This window comes from Anolis sagrei, chromosome 6 (genome assembly GCF_037176765.1).
Source record: "Anolis sagrei isolate rAnoSag1 chromosome 6, rAnoSag1.mat, whole genome shotgun sequence".
NCBI lineage: Eukaryota > Metazoa > Chordata > Lepidosauria > Squamata > Dactyloidae > Anolis > Anolis sagrei.
Window position 1 is genome coordinate 43,957,849 of NC_090026.1, and position 19,817 is coordinate 43,977,665.

The 19,817-nt window shown below is 42.8% G+C and overlaps 1 protein-coding gene across 4 annotated transcripts in view; it reads left to right on the forward strand.

Moving 5' to 3' along the window:
• The window catches only part of CACNB1 (calcium voltage-gated channel auxiliary subunit beta 1), a 93,478-nt gene extending 75,155 nt beyond the window's left edge, over nt 1-18,323 (forward strand). For 3 of the 4 annotated variants that reach the window (XM_060781091.2, XM_060781093.2, XM_060781092.2), the window contains 6 exons: nt 193-251; nt 894-1,003; nt 5,561-5,712; nt 6,702-6,797; nt 8,229-8,414; nt 12,883-18,323. In XM_060781091.2, the coding sequence (XP_060637074.2) occupies nt 193-251; nt 894-1,003; nt 5,561-5,712; nt 6,702-6,797; nt 8,229-8,414; nt 12,883-13,401 (1,122 nt within the window). In that variant the 3' untranslated portion in view covers nt 13,402-18,323. Of the gene's footprint in view, nt 1-192; nt 252-893; nt 1,004-5,560; nt 5,713-6,701; nt 6,798-8,228; nt 10,256-12,882 lie in introns of those variants that run through there. The other variant, XM_060781094.2, reaches the window with a different exon arrangement.
• Nucleotides 18,324-19,817: the final 1,494 nt, after the last annotated feature.

Consider the following 19,817-nt stretch of genomic DNA (forward strand, 5'->3'; position numbering starts at 1 on the left):
GTGAATTATGTAGTTAGAGTGTCTCAACAAACTTTTTTTGAGAACTGGTATAAACATTATTTCTTATTTACCCATGTTTGAGCATGTGACTACTTATGTCTCTTGCACCACACTTATTCCATCCTCTGGATTCTGAGGATCTTTTTCTGTTCTTGCCTGTCTGTCTTCCCCCACTTCCCTTTACTTTCCTAGGTGACGGATATGATGCAGAAAGCTTTGTTTGATTTCCTGAAACGTCGATTCGATGGCAGGTGTGAGCAGACGCCTTGGGTATTGCTGAGGGACAACCGGGTGATTTTCATTTGTGCAGTAATGATTGCGCCCAGGTCCCAAATGCAGAGATGGGTGTAAAGAAAAACCCTGATCAAAAACCATAGGAGATGGAAAGGCTGAGATGGAATGTCTCCTTCCCTGAATCTCTAAAAATATCCTATATTTCTATTGAATATGTACTACATGTCTATTTTAAAATACAGTAGATACCTGCTGGAGTTTAGTTTTAGGACCACCTATGGATACCAACATCCACAGATGCTCAGATTATATTATATAAAATGGTATCCTTTATATGAAATGGAAAAATAAAGTTTTGCTTTTTGAATTTTTCCTTAATTTTAAGATGTTGATAGTTTAAAAGTAAAGATTGAGATGCTTCAAATTATGTTGATTGAAAGCTGGATTTATTGAGTTTTTAAACCCTCTTTTCCTAGAAACCCATGTGGCTGCTCTTAATTTTTAAAGTGGAAACTGAAAATGTAAGTTTGTGTTATTAGAGACATAGTTTCCTTGCCTGATGTCATATCACAAAGGCTTTGGAGTGTCCTAGAGATAGGCTAAGAGTGCTCACCTGGCAAATGCCGCCTTGGATATCCATTCCTCTCTGTCTTCCACAGAATATCCATCACACGAGTGACAGCTGATATCTCCCTGGCCAAGCGTTCAGTCCTCAATAACCCGAGCAAACACACCATCATTGAACGGTCCAGTACCCGCTCTAGCCTGGGTAAGGCTGTGCTGATACACTGAGAGGAAAGCTTGATCCTTTGCCACATTTTCAAGTATTTTATCTCAGAGTCTCGTTCCTCAAGGTAACAAGAGGAAGGAAGTGATAATTTTGTCTTTGTAACTGCATGGCACTAATTCCTCACATGCTGGGTGTTTGTTCCTGCCTTTCTTTTTTCCCTATTTTGAACACAAGCATCTGTGGCGGAAATTATCTTGTCCTGTTGTCCCTCCACACTTGTGAGTTAAACCTTTGCGGATCTGATTGTTCACGGATTACTGTATTTCCTACCAACTCCGTGGCTGCCTTGTATGTTAACTCTAGGCATTTCTAAGTCCTCCAGTGCAATTCTGTAGCCAGCTTCTGCAGACATTGACCATAGAATTGTGCCAGAGGACGTAAAATGCCTACAGCAGTGTTCTCCCAGGTTAAAAAAGAAAGCAGACCTGTAGTCACATACTTTTGTACATGTGTGCATGGGGGATCACAATACCCCTTAAAGCTTTTCATTTTATTTATTTATTTATTTATTTAACATGTCAGAAGTGAATTGAGGCTACAGTTGTAATGTATAGAAAAACACAAAGTTAAATACTTGGCATTATACTAAATGTCCTTTGACCAGCAACTGGCCACATGGAGTGCCTCTGGTGTTGCTATAAGAAGGTTCTCCATTGTGCATGTGGTAGGGCTCAGACTGCATTGTAATAGGTGGTATGTGGTTTGCCCTTCTCCATGCTCGTGGACTTCATTTTGTAGCCCCATTTCTTAAGATTGTCTCTGCATCTCGTGGTTTCAAAGCGCAGTCTGTTCAGCACCTTCCAAGTCATCCAGACTGGTGTGTGCCCAGGAAGAAGTCTCTCATTTTGGTATCAGCCATGGATTGAGGTTCTGGGTTTGAGCCTGCCACTTTTGGACTCTTGCTTGCTGAGGTGTTCCTGCGAATATCTCTGTAGATCTTTGAAAGCTATTTCTTGATTTAAGGCATCACTGTGCTGGTTGAAATCCGAACAGGGAATGGGCCGGAAATGTTGCTGCCTTGGTCCTTTAATTATTGGTTGCTATTTCCCAAGGGATGTAAGGTGGTGCAATACAGCTAAAGAGTATACCATATATTCTGGTGTATAAGACTACTTTTTAACCCAAGAAAATATTCTCAAAAGTCAGAGGTTATCTTATATGCAGGGGTCATCTTATACGCAGGAGTAGCCTTATACACGGGAATAGTCTTATATGCCGGGAGTCGTCTTATAGAGCAGGTGCTGGAACTTCCAATCCGGATTGGAGAATCTGTGGTTTCCGCATATGGTGGGGGGAGCTCAAAAAATGGCAGTGCCCGCGTCCCTGCCGTATGCAGCGACTGTATGAAAGCATTAAGGGTGACGCTGTACAAGTGGTCTGATGGTGAGGTGAAGGGGCACCTCACCGGGAAGGTGTAAGTGAAGGGAGCAAGCTGCAGGCATCCAGGGTGCCCAAGGTATGGAAAAAAAGAGATAGTGTGGCTCTGGGCCCAGAAAAACACACTTCTTTTACCTGTCTGGCCCGCCCTTGTATCCTATTACCGTACCTCCTCCTCTGCCTCTCAGATCTCGCTCATGAAGACTGCAGTGAAGTGATGCAGGTGCACATGTGTGAGGTCTGAGAGACAGAGGAGGTACAATAATGGGAAAATTACCATATTGAAATCAAATCTGATGCTTTTAAATTTTTTATTTGGTGTGTGTTGGAAGAGGGGTAGTCTTATACAGTGAGTATATCCCAAACTCTATATTTTAACTGGAAAAGTTGGGGGTCGTCTTATATGCCGGATATACGGTAATTGCTCCAGTGGTGTGGGACGTAGACATCCTGTGATAATGCAGCATGTCTCATTAAGAGCCACATCCACTGTTTTAGTGTGGTGAGATATGTTCCACACTGGGCATGCGTATTCAGCAGCAGAGTAGCAAAGTGCAAGGGCAGATGTCTTCACTGTGTCTGGTTGTGATCCCCAGGTTGTGCCAGTCAGCTTTAATATGGTATTATTTCTAGCGCCCACTTTTTGCCTGAAAGTCAAGCAGTCCTTCTTGTAAGTCAGAGCATGGTCCAGGATAACTCCCAGATATTTTGGTGTGTTGCAATGCTCCAGTGGGATTCTCATAAAAACAGTTGAACAAGTTGGTTTTGTCACCTACCTTCTCTGTTTTCAGCCCCTCTCCCCTGCATCAAACTTTGTGGGCATCTTTAACTGCTTCTCAAAATGTCCAACTCACTCTTCTCTTTTCTCCCTCCCTTCCTGTGATTTTCTTTCCCTTGTGCCTGTGCCTTCGCTTCCTTTCTCTGCTCCTGATACAGATGTCTTGGGTATGTAATCTTAAACCTCTCAAGCTTTCACAAGTTAATAGCGCAAAATTAACTTGCTTAACTCCAGGATAGGAAAAAGCATTTAGCAGAATGAGGCAAATATATATGTACAGTTTTTTTCCTTCTGGAGGGAAAATTTCAAAACCAGAACAAATATATACATTTTGGTTTTGACAAAATGTGATAGATTTTTGTTCCTTTTGAATGTTTTCATGGCATTTGAAGGAGTGGAAAATGGCAACTTGCAACTGTCTCATTTTTCACTTGTTTCATTGTCAGAAGCTTAACAGATGAAAGCAAATCTAGAAAAGAATGTTGTTTGTTTGTTTACCTTTGAAAGAAAATGGTTGTACCATTTAAGAACAACAACAGTTCTTTTCATAATTTTAGTCTCCAGTCCTGGGCCTTCTTTACTTGGCAGCGAGATCAGTCAAACTCACCATGAATTACTTCAGAGTAGACATGACTTGAACCATACTGTGCAAGAAGTTGCTGGGATGTAACATCTTATGTATAGATGTGTCCTATGAAAATTTCAAACACTCCTCAAACAGAGTTGCTGTGAGTTTTCTGGGCTGTATGGCCATGTTCCAGAAGCATTCTCTCTTGACATTTTGCCCACATCTATGGCAGACATCCTCAGAGGTTGTGAGGCCTGACCTCACAACCTCTGAGAATGCCTGCCATAGATGTGGGCAAAACGTCAGGAGAGAATGCTTCTGGAACATGGCCATACAGCCCGGAAAACTCACAGCAACCCAGTGATTCCGGCTATGATAGCCTTCGACAACACATTACTTCTCAAACAGTTTCAAATGTATTTGTAGCTGAATATAGAATTAAATATAGAAAATAAACACAAATTAGAGGAGGCTTTTTAATACTAAGATAAATAGCATTTAATTAGAGGAGAAAGACAGATGAAAACAAAAAAAAAGAATATGTATATGAAAAAAAATTAAGGTGGTACAACACAGATGAATACTGTTAAGAGATTCAACGAAACACTTTCACCTTCCATTGATTTCAGCAAAGAAGACAGTATTCAATGGGTATTCACAATGCATAACTGTGGAAGAATTGTGTCCAGATTTGATGTGATAAGTATGCAAATAATAAAACTGGGCAATTCCTTGAATGATTTTAAAGAAGAGGAAACAAAAGGAGAGGCATTTGGTTCTGTCTCCTGAGCAGAATAGCATTTATTATATATTTGTTTTATTTATTGCATTTTTTTTCGTATCAGAAGCGACTTGAGAAATTGCAAGTTGCTTCTGGTGTGAGAGAATTGGCCGTCTGCAAGGACGTTGCCCAGGGGACGCCCAGATGTTTTACCATCCTGTGGGATTCTTCTCTAACACATTGCCGCACTGGGGGCTCCTATAAAATAAATAGAGAACATAAACAGTATATCTCCACTTTCACCCCATTTTTTCACACATTAATATGGGGTAGAGTTCCCTGTCCTGTACATGAGGCCTATATAAATAACTATGGATCATTTCAATGGGGCTTGCTCTGGAAAATGTCCTGGTGTGTCATATCCTGATCAATCAAAATTTTGCTTTCCTTCATGCTTTTCCTGCTTGACCACTATCAGTAGCAACCTCATCTAACACTGTTGGGGTTTCACAGATACATTTCTCAGGTCTGGGCTAACTGTCGACTAGAACATGAGCCAAGAACATGACTTCTTTCTCCTGAGATTGAAGTTATTGACTAGCATATCTCCTCCGTGTATTCTTTCATACTGCAAACATGATGTGAATCACAGCTGGGGAGGAATGTGAATAGATTCCTGGTTACTGAGTCAGTGCTACCAAAGCTGAGCCTTTTGTTCTGAGCAGGATCTTCAAGATTAGCCTCACTCAACTTGGTCCCCTTCTGGTATATCAGACCTCTGCTCCCTCTATTTCTATCAGGTGATGGTGGAAATGATAGACTGGACAGCACTGAGTTGAGGCAGAGTCTTCTAGAACACACCCCAGAGCCTCAGTGGTTCTCGACCTATGGTTCCCCAGGTGTTTTGGCCTACAACTCCCAGAAATCCAAGTCAGTTTACCAGCTGTTAGGATTTCTGGGAGTTGAAGGCCAAAACATCTGGGGACACACAGCTTGAGAACCACTGTTCTAGAAGGATATTTCTGTAGTTTATTTCCATACAATGCTAATGTTCTCTTTTTTCCCCTCATGGTTCACTCTCTACCTCAACAGCCGAAGTACAGAGTGAAATCGAGCGCATCTTTGAGCTGGCCCGCACACTGCAACTGGTAGCCTTGGATGCAGACACCATCAATCATCCAGCTCAACTTTCCAAGACCTCATTAGCACCAATTATTGTATATATTAAGATATCTTCCCCTAAGGTGGGTAAACTCTTCCTTTCACTCTGCTATGCCTGAGATGATGCTAACAAAGAGTCTTCTGGCATTAAAAACTAACAATTGTACCTGGTATTAGGTTTCTAGGGGAATGAAATGTTATGTATTTACCTTAAAGGCTGTGCCAACATTCTTTGTTGATTTTGTTGCAAATCATGGATGCAACACCCTTCCTGGAAACTGATCACATTAGCAATACTGCAAAGCTTGTCTGCCATTCTTGCAGAATCCCTGTCTCCGTCTCCCACTGTCTGGAATGCATTCTGACATTAGAGTGTCACTTATGAACCCACTAGGATGTTAAGATCATCTGGGGAGACTCTGCTCTCGGTCCCGCCTGCGTCACAAGTACGTATGGTGGGGACGAGAGACAGGGCCTTCTCAGTGGTGGCCCCTTTGCTTTGGAACGCCTTTCCTACAGATATTAGATCAGCACCATCCTTGTTAGCATTTTGGAGGAAAGCAAAGACCTGGTTGTTCGAGCAGGCATTTGAATAGGCAGTGTAATGAATATAGGAATATGGAACAATTGGATGATGAAACTGGATCCTGATTCTAATTATGAGACTCTAACGAGATGTTTATTGATGTATAATTGATTGTTTAATATGTTACTGTTTTAATTGTTTTTAACTATTTTATGTTGTTCTGAGCATTGAATTTTGCTATTATTGACCGCTTTGAGTCGCTTGAGGGCAGAGAAAAGCGGTATACAAATACAGTAAATAAATAAATGCATTCAGAAATAAACCCTCTTGTGTACAGGGGGATGTACTCCTAAGCAAGTCTGCATGTCATGGTATCCTTAGACATTTTCCTCTGAGGTGTCCCTTTGCTAATTGTGCCAAAGAAAGATGCAGAACTGGAAGCAGTCATTTCTTGGAGCAGTATATCCCCAATGTCCTCTGTTCCTGGATCCATCCTATCCTTTTGGATCTTGACACCTTTTCCCCACTTTTTTTTTTACCTAACAGGTGCTTCAAAGACTGGTGAAATCTCGAGGCAAATCCCAGGCCAAGCATTTGAATGTGCAGATGGTGGCATCCGACAAATTGGCGCAGTGCCCTCCAGTGAGTCCTCCCATTTGATACAATCTTTATCATGTCTAGAAGTACCTCTTCCACTTCTCTCTGCTCCCATCCTGGCACCTGATCCCTGGCCTATTGTCCAGACATTCAGTTTTGCCTCTTGAGACATCTCTTTTCACTGTCCAATTCCCACACTTCCCACTCACTCCTTCTCCTCTATCAAGCATGGTGCCATCCTGATTGCATCCAGCTTATTTATTTATTATTTACTAGCCGTCCCCTGCCACGCGTTGCTGTGGCCCACATGGAAGTTCTGTGTGGGAGGTTTGCCCAATTCTATCGTTGGTGGGGTTCAGAATGCTCTGTGATTGTAGGTGAACTATAAATCCCAGCAACTACAACTTCCAAATGTCAAGATTCTATTTTCCCCAAACTCCACCAGTGTTCACATTTGGGCATATTGAGTATTCGTGTAGAGTTTGGTCCATGCCCATCATTGTTTGAGTCCACAGTGATCTCTGGATGTAGGTGAACTAAAACTCGAAAACCAAAGGACACTGCCCACCAAACCCTTCCAGTATTTTCTGTTGGTCATGGGAGAATGGTGTGCCAAGTTTGGTTCAATTCCATCATTGGTGGGGTTCAGAATGCTCTTTGATTGTGGGTGAACTATAAATCCCAGCAACTACAACTCCCAAATGACAAAATCATTTTTTTTTGAGTGAAGGACATACATTGGGTTGTTAAGTGTCTTGTGTCCAAGTTTGGTGTCAATTCGCCCAGTGTTTTTTGAGTTATGTTAATCCCACAAATGAACATTACATTTTTATTTATATATACTGTATTTGCATACCGCCTTTCTCAGCCAATCAGCAACTCAAAGCGGTTTCCAACAAAACAGTGCACATAATATCATAAAACAAGTTAAAACTTTTAAACAGTATAAAACAACAACAACAATAATAATAATATTTGTTCTGGCCAGATTCCCTCGCCAGACTGGCTCTCTAAAACATCCTTCTTTCAGACCTTTCATTCTGCCATCTGTTTCAGGGAATGGAAAATGCAACAGTAGTCTCTCTGCCTTGACTTAGGAAGTAAGTCTAGTGGATCAGAAATTATGTCCTTCAGTGTTTGGTATGGCATCTGGTTAATGTTTTCAAGAGATACTAAGCAATAATCATGCCAGTCTACTCCATCTGTCCTTGGTCCTGACCAAACATCTTTTCTTATCTCCGTTCATGGTATCCTGACCCCATTCTTTCCTTCCTTGTGGAGCAATTGTTCTCAACCTGTGAGTCACCAGATGTTTTGGCCTTCAACTCCCAGAAATCCTAACAGCTGGTAAAATGGCTGGGACTTCTGGGAGTTGTGGGCCAAAACACCTGGGGACCCACAAGTTGAGAACCACTGTTCTGGATACTATGCCTTTCCCATTCTTCTCTCTCTCTCTCTCTCTCTCTCTCTCTGCAGGAGATGTTTGATATAATTCTGGATGAAAACCAGTTAGAAGATGCCTGTGAGCACCTGGCTGAGTACCTAGAAGCCTACTGGAAAGCCACGCACCCTCCTAGCAGCAACCCACCCAATCCTCTGTTGACCCGTACCATGGCAACTGCCGCCCTGGCTTCCAGCCCTGCCCCAGTCTCCAACCTTCAGGTACAGGTGCTGACCTCCCTCAAGCGCAACCTGGGCTTCTGGGGTGGGAGGGGCAGCCTGGACCAGGGGCTGAGCGGAGCCATCCGGGTGGAGGAGCACGAGTTGTAGAGTTTGGAAGAACCTGAGGTATTTCTCCAGAAAGAAGAGACAAGCTCAAGGGAGCCACGTGTCTTCCACTACACCCACAAAGGACTTGTTGGTGTTGATTTTCAATCAAATCAATCTCTCTATACCTCTTCCTTTCCTCTTTACACGTCTTGGACAAGCTGCTCTGCTAAAGAATCCTTCTACCACCATCTCCTTCCCTGAACACATCATTTCTCTCCCTATAGCCCTTCACTTTCAAGATGTGTTTTCCAGGACATTAGTGAAACATCCAAGCTATGAATGGTATCTCCATAGAGTAGTAATTTGGCAGCTTAATTCAGACCTAAAATGGCACCAAAACTTGTGGAGCTATGCAGGAATTTCACAATGACCTGTAAGTGTGTGTATATGAAATGCAGGGATGTGTTTCCAACAAGGGCTAATTCATCATGTTGCAGAGATTACAATGGATGGTCAGTTTGGTCCTGACTTAGTACCTTTCCGCACACTTACCCAATACTTAGAAAAGGTCCTTTCGGCAATTTTAACTTCCAGAATCTCCAATCACTTTAGCCATCTGCCATGCTGGCTGGTGGATTCTGAGAGTTGTGATTTAAAAACTGCCTTTCCAAAGCTTTGCCTATACCACATCTTTTTTTCTATCCTAATCATACAGGAAATGAATCTAGAGAACTCTTTCCCCTCCCACTCTTTACCAAACAGTGACCTTCTCACAAAAAGGTAGAAACTTAGTAGATCTAGGCTTTCCAAAACAATCTGGAAGGGATTTGTTGTCATTTGTCAACATTTATTTATTTTATTATTTTATTTTGAACATTTTTACCACATCCTTCTCAACCCCTGGGGGAACTCAGGGCGGCTTACAATTGGCAAGAATTCAATGCCGCTTCATAAAATACAAATATCAAATATAGCAATTAAAAACATGAATATTAAAAATAAAAATTAAACAGTATACTTACGATCCATTTAGCTATTGCCAGTCTGGTGGCTATTTGTCTAGCCATATACTAATGATTACTCCGCTTCACTTATCCAGTTCCACTTGCAAGCCATAGTCAAATATTATCCATTGTCCTTTAACCTGATTGCCCGAAGGCCTGGTCCCACAACCATGATTTTACCTTCTTTCTGAAGGTGAGGAGGGATGACGATGATCTAATTTCTCCGGGAAGTGAATTCCATAGGCGGGGGGCTACCACCGAGAAGGCCCTGACCCTCATACCCACCAAGCGTGTTTGAGACAAAGGTGGGGCTGAGAGCAGGGCCTCCCCAGAGGATCTTAAGCTCTGAGGTGGGACGTAGAAGGAGATACGTTCGGACAGGTATGCTGGACAGGACTGTGATTGCAGTAGACCTGTTAATTGTTGCCCCTATCAAAAATATTATTTAATTTCTCAGTTTAAAAGTCAAATGTCCTTTGCTTTTTTGCTTTTAAAAATCCATCTTTGCTAATGCACCTCCACTGCAACACTGACACTGGCCTTATTGCCATGCCACAATGAATCGAGGTATAAGATACATCCGTTTCATCTCCTCTTTGAGCCAAGAAAAGTAGACATATATTTATTATTGCAAAATCTATTTGTTTAAGGCTCAATTGTTCCTGCCACAAATTCAAACATGGATTTAGACATGTGTCCAATATATATTTGAGTGTGTGACAGAAAGAGCAACTTATGTCTGAAGCCTTTCTCTAATGCAGATTTTCTCAAGTAACTGTTATACCTTCACACATGGTTTCTAGTACTGGTTTGCTCGGTGTGCTTAAAATAGTAAACCTGTTATAGCCATGGATGCACAAACAGCATTATGTTGGAACCAGCCTAGGAATGAGTTGGTCCAGTTTGAGCAGGTCAGCACAGGTGGGCCATATACATTCTGTGTGATTCTAACTTTATGTTCTGATGCCTAACTAATGACTTCTCAGCCTAGGACAGTGGTTCTCAACCTGTGGGTTTCCAGGTGTTTTGGCCTACAACTCCCAGAAATCCCAGCCAGTTTACCAGCTGTTAGGATTTCTGGGAGTTGAAGGCCAAAACATCTGGGGACCCACAGGTTGAGAACCGCTGGTCTAGCTTAATGTGATGCAGTATTAATTTCTCCATTCAATTTCTCTGCATGTGTGCCCTAACTCTGCAAGGAACTGCATGCCCAGATTATGTGTGTTAGGAGGGCTATGTGGAGAACATTGGGAATTAGCTTCAGATGTGAGTTACCACCTCTGAAGCCTTCTTATGCTGCATAACTCTTGACTAAGGCTAATGGGAGTTGAATTCCAGCATCCGCAAAACTAACTGTTCCCCAATTGCACACATGGGTGTAAATTCTACTAGACTGGATCCATTGAGGAAACTGCTAAATGGCAAGTGAAGGCTTATGCCAATCCTATTGATTCAATAACTCATAGTTAAAACTGGGAATTGGGTTTAGGCTGTTTTGCACTTTAATAGAGATGTAGTGGACTACAGTTCTGGAAACCAGCCTTTGATTCTCCGCTTGATCATAGAAACCCATTGGTTGACCTTGGAAAAGTAACACATACTCAGTATAAGTCAAAATAGTTCTAACAAAAATTTGCCAGTTTTGTATTCATTATATCTTTCAGCATTCCACCAACAATCTGGTCATGTCTAAGCGCAGTATTGTGTAGCAAGACTTTTTTCCCCTTACCAAAAGAAAATTAATATTTATTTTGGTCCTCATTTTTCCTAATATAGGCATTTCTATAGGCATTTTCCCCATTGCATATTTTTATGCTTTCTTCAAATATGGGAATATGCTAAAGCAGTGGTTCTCAACCTGGGGTCCCCAGACGTTTTTGGCCTTCAACTCCCAGAAATCCTAACAGCTGGTAAACTGGCTAGGATTTCTGGGAGTTGTAGGCCAAAACACCTGGGGACCCACAGGTTGAGAACCACTGTGCTAAAGGGTTATATCTGTAGCATTGCAGTCATTCTCTCCCTCCCTTTCTCTCTCTTTGAGCTTTTAATGTATTGTATATACTCAGGTATAAATCAATCTCATGTATAAGTTCTGGGCAAGTTTTGGGGCCAACATTAAGAATTTATATATGATCTGTGGATAAGTTGAGACTTATTCTATGGAGAGGGAAAAGCATCTAGACCAGTGTTTCTCAACCTGGGGGTTGGGACCCCAGGGCGGGGTGGGGGGGTCTTGAGAGGGTGTCAGAAGGGTCACCAAAGACGATGAGAAGACACTGTTCTGTGTGAGAAGTTTGACCCAACACTAGGGTCGGTGGGGTTCAGAATGCTCTTCGATTGTAGGTGAACTATAAATCCCAGCAACGACAATTCCCAAATGTCAGGGTCTATTTTCCCCAAATTCCACCAGTGTTCACATTTGGGCATATTGAGTATCCGTGCCAAGTTTGGTCCAGATCCACAGTACTCCCTGGATGCAGATGAATTACAACTCCAAAACTCAAAGTCAATGCCCACCAAATTCTTCCAGTATTTCCTATTGGTCATGGGAGTTCTGTGTGCCAAGTCGGGTTCAATTCCATTGGTGGTGGAGTTCAGAATGCTCTTTGATTGTAGGTGACCTATCAATCCCAGCAACTACAACTCCCAAATGACAAAATCAATCCCCAACCCCACCAGTATTCAAATTTGGGCGTATGGGGCATTTGTGTCAAATTTGGTCCAGTGAATGAAAATACACCCTGCATATTAGATATTATTATGATTCATAACAGTAGTAACATTACAGTTATGAAGTATCAATAAACATAATTTTATGGTTGGGGGGTCACCACAACATGAGGAACTGTATTAAGGGGCCGCGGCATGAGGAAGGTTGGAAAACACTGATCTAAACTGTCTCAGGGGATCAGTCCCCATTTCCCCATCCAAACATTTAAAAAGACAAGAAGTGGTGCCACAGCAGAATGAATAGAAGGATCCTTGCCTTTTGTCATTCTACTCGATGATGGGAATGGTTCCTTTTTCGATAGGAGTCAAGGTACAATACTCACATTGACCCATGAATAAGTCAGCCCTTTATTACATTTGACTAAGATTTCTAGACTTACATATGCATATGTAGGGTAGTTGTTATTTATTCATTGGAAAGCTTCTTTGGTGTTTCCAAATGCCATGGTTTTACATGCTTATTTCTCAGGAAAAGAAAGATTAAACACCGTTAAAGGAGAAAAGGGAAATTGGACATGTATTCTAATAAACCTAGAGAGGTTTGCCAGACCAGGGTGTGATAACCTTGCATTCTAATGTGTTTTTGGCCATTGCTGCTGCTGCTATGTTGTGGCCATGCTAACTCTTGCCTTCTCTTTCTCTCCTTTTCTTGTGCATGGTGTGTGGTGACTGCATCTTCCAATCAGAGACCCTACTTAGTGCATGGGGAGGAGGCTCATGACCCTGAGCATGCCGGCCTGCACGAGTATGCAGGGCAGCCAGATGTGCGAGGCCAGATTCGCTCCATGCAGCCTCCCTCACACTTTGCTGCCCGGAGCCTTTCCCGCCAGGACACCTTTGATACGGAGACGCAGGGCAGCCGTGATTCTGCCTACATCGACCCGGCGGATTCTTGCATGGACATCGAGACTGACCCCTATGAGGAACCGGAGCCTCGTTGCCCTCAGCAAGGAATGGGCCATCGCCACCCTCAGCGCCAGGGCTCCTGGGAGGCGGAGGAACCTGATTCCCATCGTACACAGTACCGGGGCCACCGTCACCCCCAGAGCTCCTGGGAAGCCGAGGAGCCTGACCGACAAAACCACAACCGGCCTCTGCGTGGGCGCGGCAAGGGGAGGGCCCGCTATTGCCAGGATGAGGAGGAAGCCCTGGGTCGTAACCATAATGACATGGAGGACTGGGGAAGGGATGCCTACATCCGTTGAGGGCCTTCAGAGGCATGGCTTTCATCCACTGAGGAAGAGGCCTCTTCTCATTTAGAGCCTCCTGGGGACCAAAGCTGTTTTTTGGTTGTATGGCACCAGGGGATTAGACGTAATCTGCAACAGCCTTGACCAAGTGGTGGGAGTGGATAGGTAGCATTCCCTGAACCACACTAGCACTGGCCAGATCTGTGAGTGAACTCCCTTCCTCACCCTTCTAGTTTAGGGTCACCCCATCCCTTTGCCTTGCCCTTTGTGCCAGCAACTTCTCTGAACATCCGAGTCCTACCAGCCAGTACTGCCTGGGCTTTCCCCCCACGAGATCATAAATAATCACATGTACCTTAAATTCCTCTTTCTACTCGGGGGCTCCCTGTGGGGCCTGGAGAGGAAGAGGGCTGGTCTCCATCGGTGCCTCGGATCACCCAAACACTCGGGTAACAGCGGCGGTGGACAGCCGGCCATGTGCCACCCGTCCTGTCTTGCCTACCTGCCACCTCTAAGGCCAAACAGCTCCCAGATTAATATGCCCTCCTCCCTTCTGCAAACGTCAGCTGTCCATTGATCTCTTCCTTTGCCTGCTTTGCGGTGCTTTACCAGCCCTACTGGTAGGGGGCAGTAAGCAGACATCTGGGCAGGGAGGCGAAAGCCAACTCCCAGTTTGCTGTCGCGAGATTCTCCAGTGCCTACAAGCAAAAACCAGCCCCAACCACCTTAAAGTCTTCAGCCTACCCATCCTCTAGTGCCTCAGCTCATGACCCTTCTGGATGTCTTTTACTTGCTGGGCAAATCCTGGGCATAAAAAGTGTGTGGCTGGCATGTACCATGCCTGGCAGAGAAGGAAGTCTTTGGAGTGTGTTTCTTGCAAATGTGCCTGTAACTTGCTGTTTTGCTCTTAATACCAGTTTTGAAATCTTCTTTCTGGCATGTGTGATAGCTTGGCCTGTGGTGCTTGGCAGAGGAAAAGGAAAAAGGCATGCCCACCATCAGACAAAAAAAATGGCCTCCTGCAAAAGATTCCTTCTCTCGAAGTAGGAAGCTTGATTATCAGCTTGGGTATAACTAGTTACAAACAACTAGTTGATTGTAATTACTTCCTTTCTCAGATACCTAAGGTGTAGTTAAATTGCATTATAATTGTAACTTAGCAAGGGATAATGTCACTCCTTTGTGATGTAAATGTAACTTAATTTCTCTTATGGTTGCAAAATGTAGCCACAGTAAACGATGGAGGAGAAATATCACATGGCTAAAGTGCTGTGCCTTGTGCATTCAGCTGTTGTTTTTTTAAATGCAGTAACGTAAGTAACTAGTTACTTTTGAGACATGGCATATATCTCCTCTGGAGGTTTCTAAACAGAGGCTGAATGGCCATCTATCAGGAATGGTTTAAAATGTGTATGTCTGCATGGCAGGGAGTTTGACGAGGTGGCCCTTGTGGTGTCTTCCAATTCTGTATAGTTACTCTTCAGAATTGTAACTATCATGGCAACTGATTTGACAGGGGCTTTTCAGTACTATAATTTCAATGTTGTTTGAAAAATAACTTTCCAAGCTTTGCCTCTGCCTTTCCAAGGATTTCCCTTTTTCATTAATCCTTGGGAATGGACATCATCGTTCTCTGATGAAATAAGTAGATGGAGAGGTGTTGAAGTGAGCCCTGTAGCAACCGCTGACATGCAGCCACAAATACAAGATTTGTGGAGTGAAACATAAGGTGAGATGCATTGGTTGGGTAGTGTAGATAGTAATTGGAATCCTTCACTGCCTTGTCAATGCTCTCTCCTCCTGGGCAGACTATGGATCTACTTGGGGTCCTTCCACACAGGTGAATAAAATCCCAAAGGATCTCCTTTGAACTGGAATATATGGCAGTGTGGACCCACCAGTTCAAAGTAGATTTTCTGCCTTGATATTCTGGGTTATATGGCTGTGTGGAAGGACCCTGGATCTGCATCCATTTGAGCAATTTGAACCTGGGCCATTTTGACACTCTCTAAACTATGGTGGCAAAGCAGTAACCATTTGCTTCCCAAATGTCAGCAGTAACACTGGCAGATCCTGCCTTATCTAGACCCACCTTTTGGTCTCAATACCTGTGCCAAAATCTTGCCCTTTAGTCCAAAGACTCCTGTTCAAAGTGTTGCCCGTTGAAATAGGTCACTGTTGCTTTGCAATACCACAACTTTTGACCATCACACAGTTCTGGTAGTTGACTCCTCACATCCATCCCATCATTTAAATTTTATGCTGTGAAGATTTAAGTGACACATTATCTGTGTCACCTAAGCATCATGATCAATTGCATCAACGGAACTCCATCTTCTGTGTCCATCCATCCTCTGCTGTAATCTATAGCTCATGTGTTGGGGCACTTTTAAAACAACACTCAGCTTGAATGTAAAATTCTTCAAGATCATAAGGAGACATGGCCTTAGATCAGACCCTCAGCTCTTAGGGCAGTGTTTCTCAACCTGGGGGTCAGGACCCCTGGAGGGTCATGAGGGGGTTTCAAAAGGGTCACCAAAGACCATCAGAAAACACAGTATTTTCTGTTGGTCATGGGGGTTCTGTTTGGGAAGTTTGGCCCAATTCAGAAGGCTCTTTGATTGTAGGTGAACTATAAATCCCAGCAACTACAACTCCCAAATGTCAAGGTCTATTTTCCACAAAGTCCACCAGTGATCACATTTGGGCATATTGAGTATTTGTGCCAAGTTTGGTCCAGTGTCATCATTGTTTGAGTCCACAGTGCTCTTTGAGTGTAGGTGAACTACAACTCCAAAACTCAAGGTCAATGCCCACCAAATCCTTCCAGTATTTTCTATTGGTCATTGGAGTTGTGTGTGGCCAAGTCTGATTCAATTCCATCATTGGTGGAGTTCAGGATGCTCATTGATTGTAGGTTAACTATAAATTCCAACTACAACTCCCGAATGACAAAATCACTCCCCCCAACCCCACTAGTACTCACATGTGGGCGTATCGGGTATTTGTGCCAAATTTGTTCCAATAATTGAAAATACATCCTGCATATCAGTGATTTACAGAATGATTAATAACAGTAGCAAAATTACAATTATGAAGTAACAACAAAAATAAATTTATGGTTGGGGGTCACCACAACATGAGGAACTGTATTAAAGGGCTGTGGCATTAGGAAGATTGAGAAACACTGTCTTAGGGTTGAATCTCTTGTTGGGCAATGCTGTAGAGAGCTTGGTCTATTCAGCTGTGGGTAGGGAAATGTAGGTTGACATGACATATGATCCAATCTGCTTACACATTTTGGAATGGCAATATAAACAACTAAGATAAAGTAAGACTACTTTGCAATAACCTTGGGTTGGTAACTGGACATGTAGCTTTCAGCTTATGGAGATGTCAAACCCTCCATTTATTTGAAAATGACTGATGTGTGGTGCATGATGCTCTTTCAGTTGGGAAAGTGAGGGGGTTGACATATTTTTAGCCCTTTTCAGTTTTAAGCAAGTCTACCCCTGCTCTCTCTCTCAAAAAAAATCCCAATAAAATATCTGAATTTTCTGTAGAAATAATAATAATAATAATAATAATAATAATAATAATAATAATTTTTATTTCTTGCCCGCCTCTCCACACAGCTCAAGGCAGGTCACAACACTGCTAAAACACACACTCACCTAAAAACATTCTTTAAAACACACATATTAAAATGTATCACCACATGCTTTTGGAAACCTTAAGTCAGGGGTCCTCGAACCTTTTTACACAGAGGGCCAGGTCACAGTGTCTCAAACTGTTGGAGGGGCGGATTATAATTTGAAAAAAACATGAATGGATTCCTATGCACACTGCACATATCTTGTCATGCAAAAAACACTTAAAAACAATACAATAATGAAAATGAAGAACAACTTTAACAAATATAAACTTATTAGTATTTCAATGAGAAGTGTGGGTCCGCTTTTGGCTGATGAGATAGAATTGTTGTTGCTGTTGTGTGCTTTCAAGTCATTTCAGACTTAGGTTGACCCTGAGCGAGAGCCAGGTAAATGACCTTAGAGGGCCGTATCCGGCCCCCGGCCCCTAGTTTGAGGACCCCTGCCTTAAGTATTCTTTCCTCACTTTAATTTCCTAGGATTGCGTTGCATCCCTTATTTTAAGCTGCTGCCTTGCACATCCACGGCACTTTAATGGACACCCTATATCTAATATTGCCACTATTCTGGTTTGTTTTTTTAATGTTGGTCTGTAAACTAGCAATTCCTTCACTGTTTGATTACAGTCTAATCTAATGAGATATCATTTCTCATTAGAACAAAAAAATCTGTGTCGGCTGCACGTGAATTTTAAGCCACCTCCCCTCCCCTCCTGCCACTTCTTCAGGATATTCATGAAGGACAATAATAGATTTGGTTACTTTAAGTACATTTGTGACCGATTTCTGCTGCTTAGGGCTTCTCTGAAGAAAAAGATGTGCAAATCCATGTCCTCTGCAACAGATGAATCATTATTGCTAGCCAAGCATCTAGGAGAGGGTCATACCATACCAGCAGGTTGAAAAAAAAATGCAAATGTAATTTTAAACAATGCAGAAACTGTATCCGACTATCCGTACTTCAACCAGTTCTTTTAAAAGAATGCATTTTATTTCATTAATTCTCAGCATGGTTTCTTAGATTGGGATTCCCAACCAAACCTTGTTTCTTTGTAGTGAATGGTTTCCCTTAAACCCTTACAATGAATTAATCATCAACAAGAGGGGAAGGGAGGAGCCATTGAAAGGATGAGCTTTTCGGGTAACGGAGCATTATCCCCTGCATTCTATTTGCACCTTTTGGATTTCTTTTCCACTTTGGGTTGTTTTGTTGTTTTCATTTGGGATGGGTTGGGGGAAGGAAGAAGATTATGGAGAACAGAAAATAAATTCTGCCAAGTCTCTGCCTCATTGTTAAACATTTTTGATTCTTCAGTGCTCCCAAACCCATTGCCATGGGAATAAAAAGTATTTTATAAAATGCCATTTTGAAATATCTGTTGCGTAAGGTAAGAAACAGTAAAAGGGAAGGCAAAGTAACAACCTGAATTGTGCTGTCACACGCTGGGCCTGTGCATAAGACTGTAGACAGGACATACATTCTGTGTGCCTAATGGGACGCAGGGGCTGCCTCAGATTAAAGGCCTTTGGATTTCCTTAAAATAGAATCTCTAGATTGCTCAAAGGTTCAACAAAGTTCTTTATTAATGAAAACAAACAGGTACTTTAAGGCTTTCTTAACAGTCTATTGGCTCTCTCTCAAGCTTGTCCACAGGGAACAGGCACTATCTTCTTAACTGTAAATAATGGGGAAATCCTTAACTTCTAATCTGGGCAGTCTGTTTTTGCCTCTGTTGGCATGGAGCCCCTGCACCCGGTACCAACTGCTTCTGGCTTCTGCGAGTGACCCTTACCAAGCAGAGCTTTGTAGACTTCCAGGGAAAAAAGAATTCAGGTTTCCGTGATGGCTGACTGAAGTCCTTCAGCAAAGGAGCTGTAGGGCTGTATAACCCCGGCCAAGCTGTGGGTTGGCTTCATCTTCTACAGCCAAGCTGTAGAAGATGAAGCTTTCTACAGGAGCTCTTGGTATTATGTCCTGCATGAAAGGCTTCTCTGTGTGGACTGACCCAAAAAGGCTCCTATTTCCTCCAAAAACCCAAAAAGGGGACGGGACCAGGGAACCTAACGATAATTGACAGGTGGCTTGCCCTATGATTGCAGCCAAAAGAAGCCACCTATCTGCAGAGTCCCTGAAACTTAGGACTACAACAAACATTTAATGCAAAGCAAACAAAATTGGAGCTCCTGGTACAGCTGTACCTGCAAATGAATATCAAGATAATAATAATAACATTATTTTTATACCTCGCCAACCATCTCCCCTAGGGAACTCGGGGCGGCTTACAAGGGACACGCCCAAGATTACAATTAAAACACACATGTAAAACACTTTAACCAATTAAAACATCAGATAAAAACAAATAACAGCACAATTGAAAGCAATATAAAAACAATACAGCTGAAAGAAACATAGCTGAGGTATAAATTCAATGAATGCAATACATTTTTACAGGAGAACATGAAAGTGCAACAATACAGTAAACTGGGCAGGAAATACTGTCATAACACATGTTGGGATAGACGTATGGCAGTGTAAAGTGCAGGCCGGTGTAAAGTGTGGAATTTCAAGTAGGGACAAGAAAGTTACTGGTGAGCTGCTTAGTGAAAAGTGCACTGGAACATCCAGGTTTTTAGTTGACTAAGAAAGGAGGACAAGGTGGGAGCCTATCTGATCTCCCTAGGAAGGGAGTTCCAGAGCCGGGGGGCTACCACCGAGAAGGCTCTCTCCCTCGTCCCCATCAACCATGCATGTGACGGCGGGGGGAGAGAGAGCAGTGCC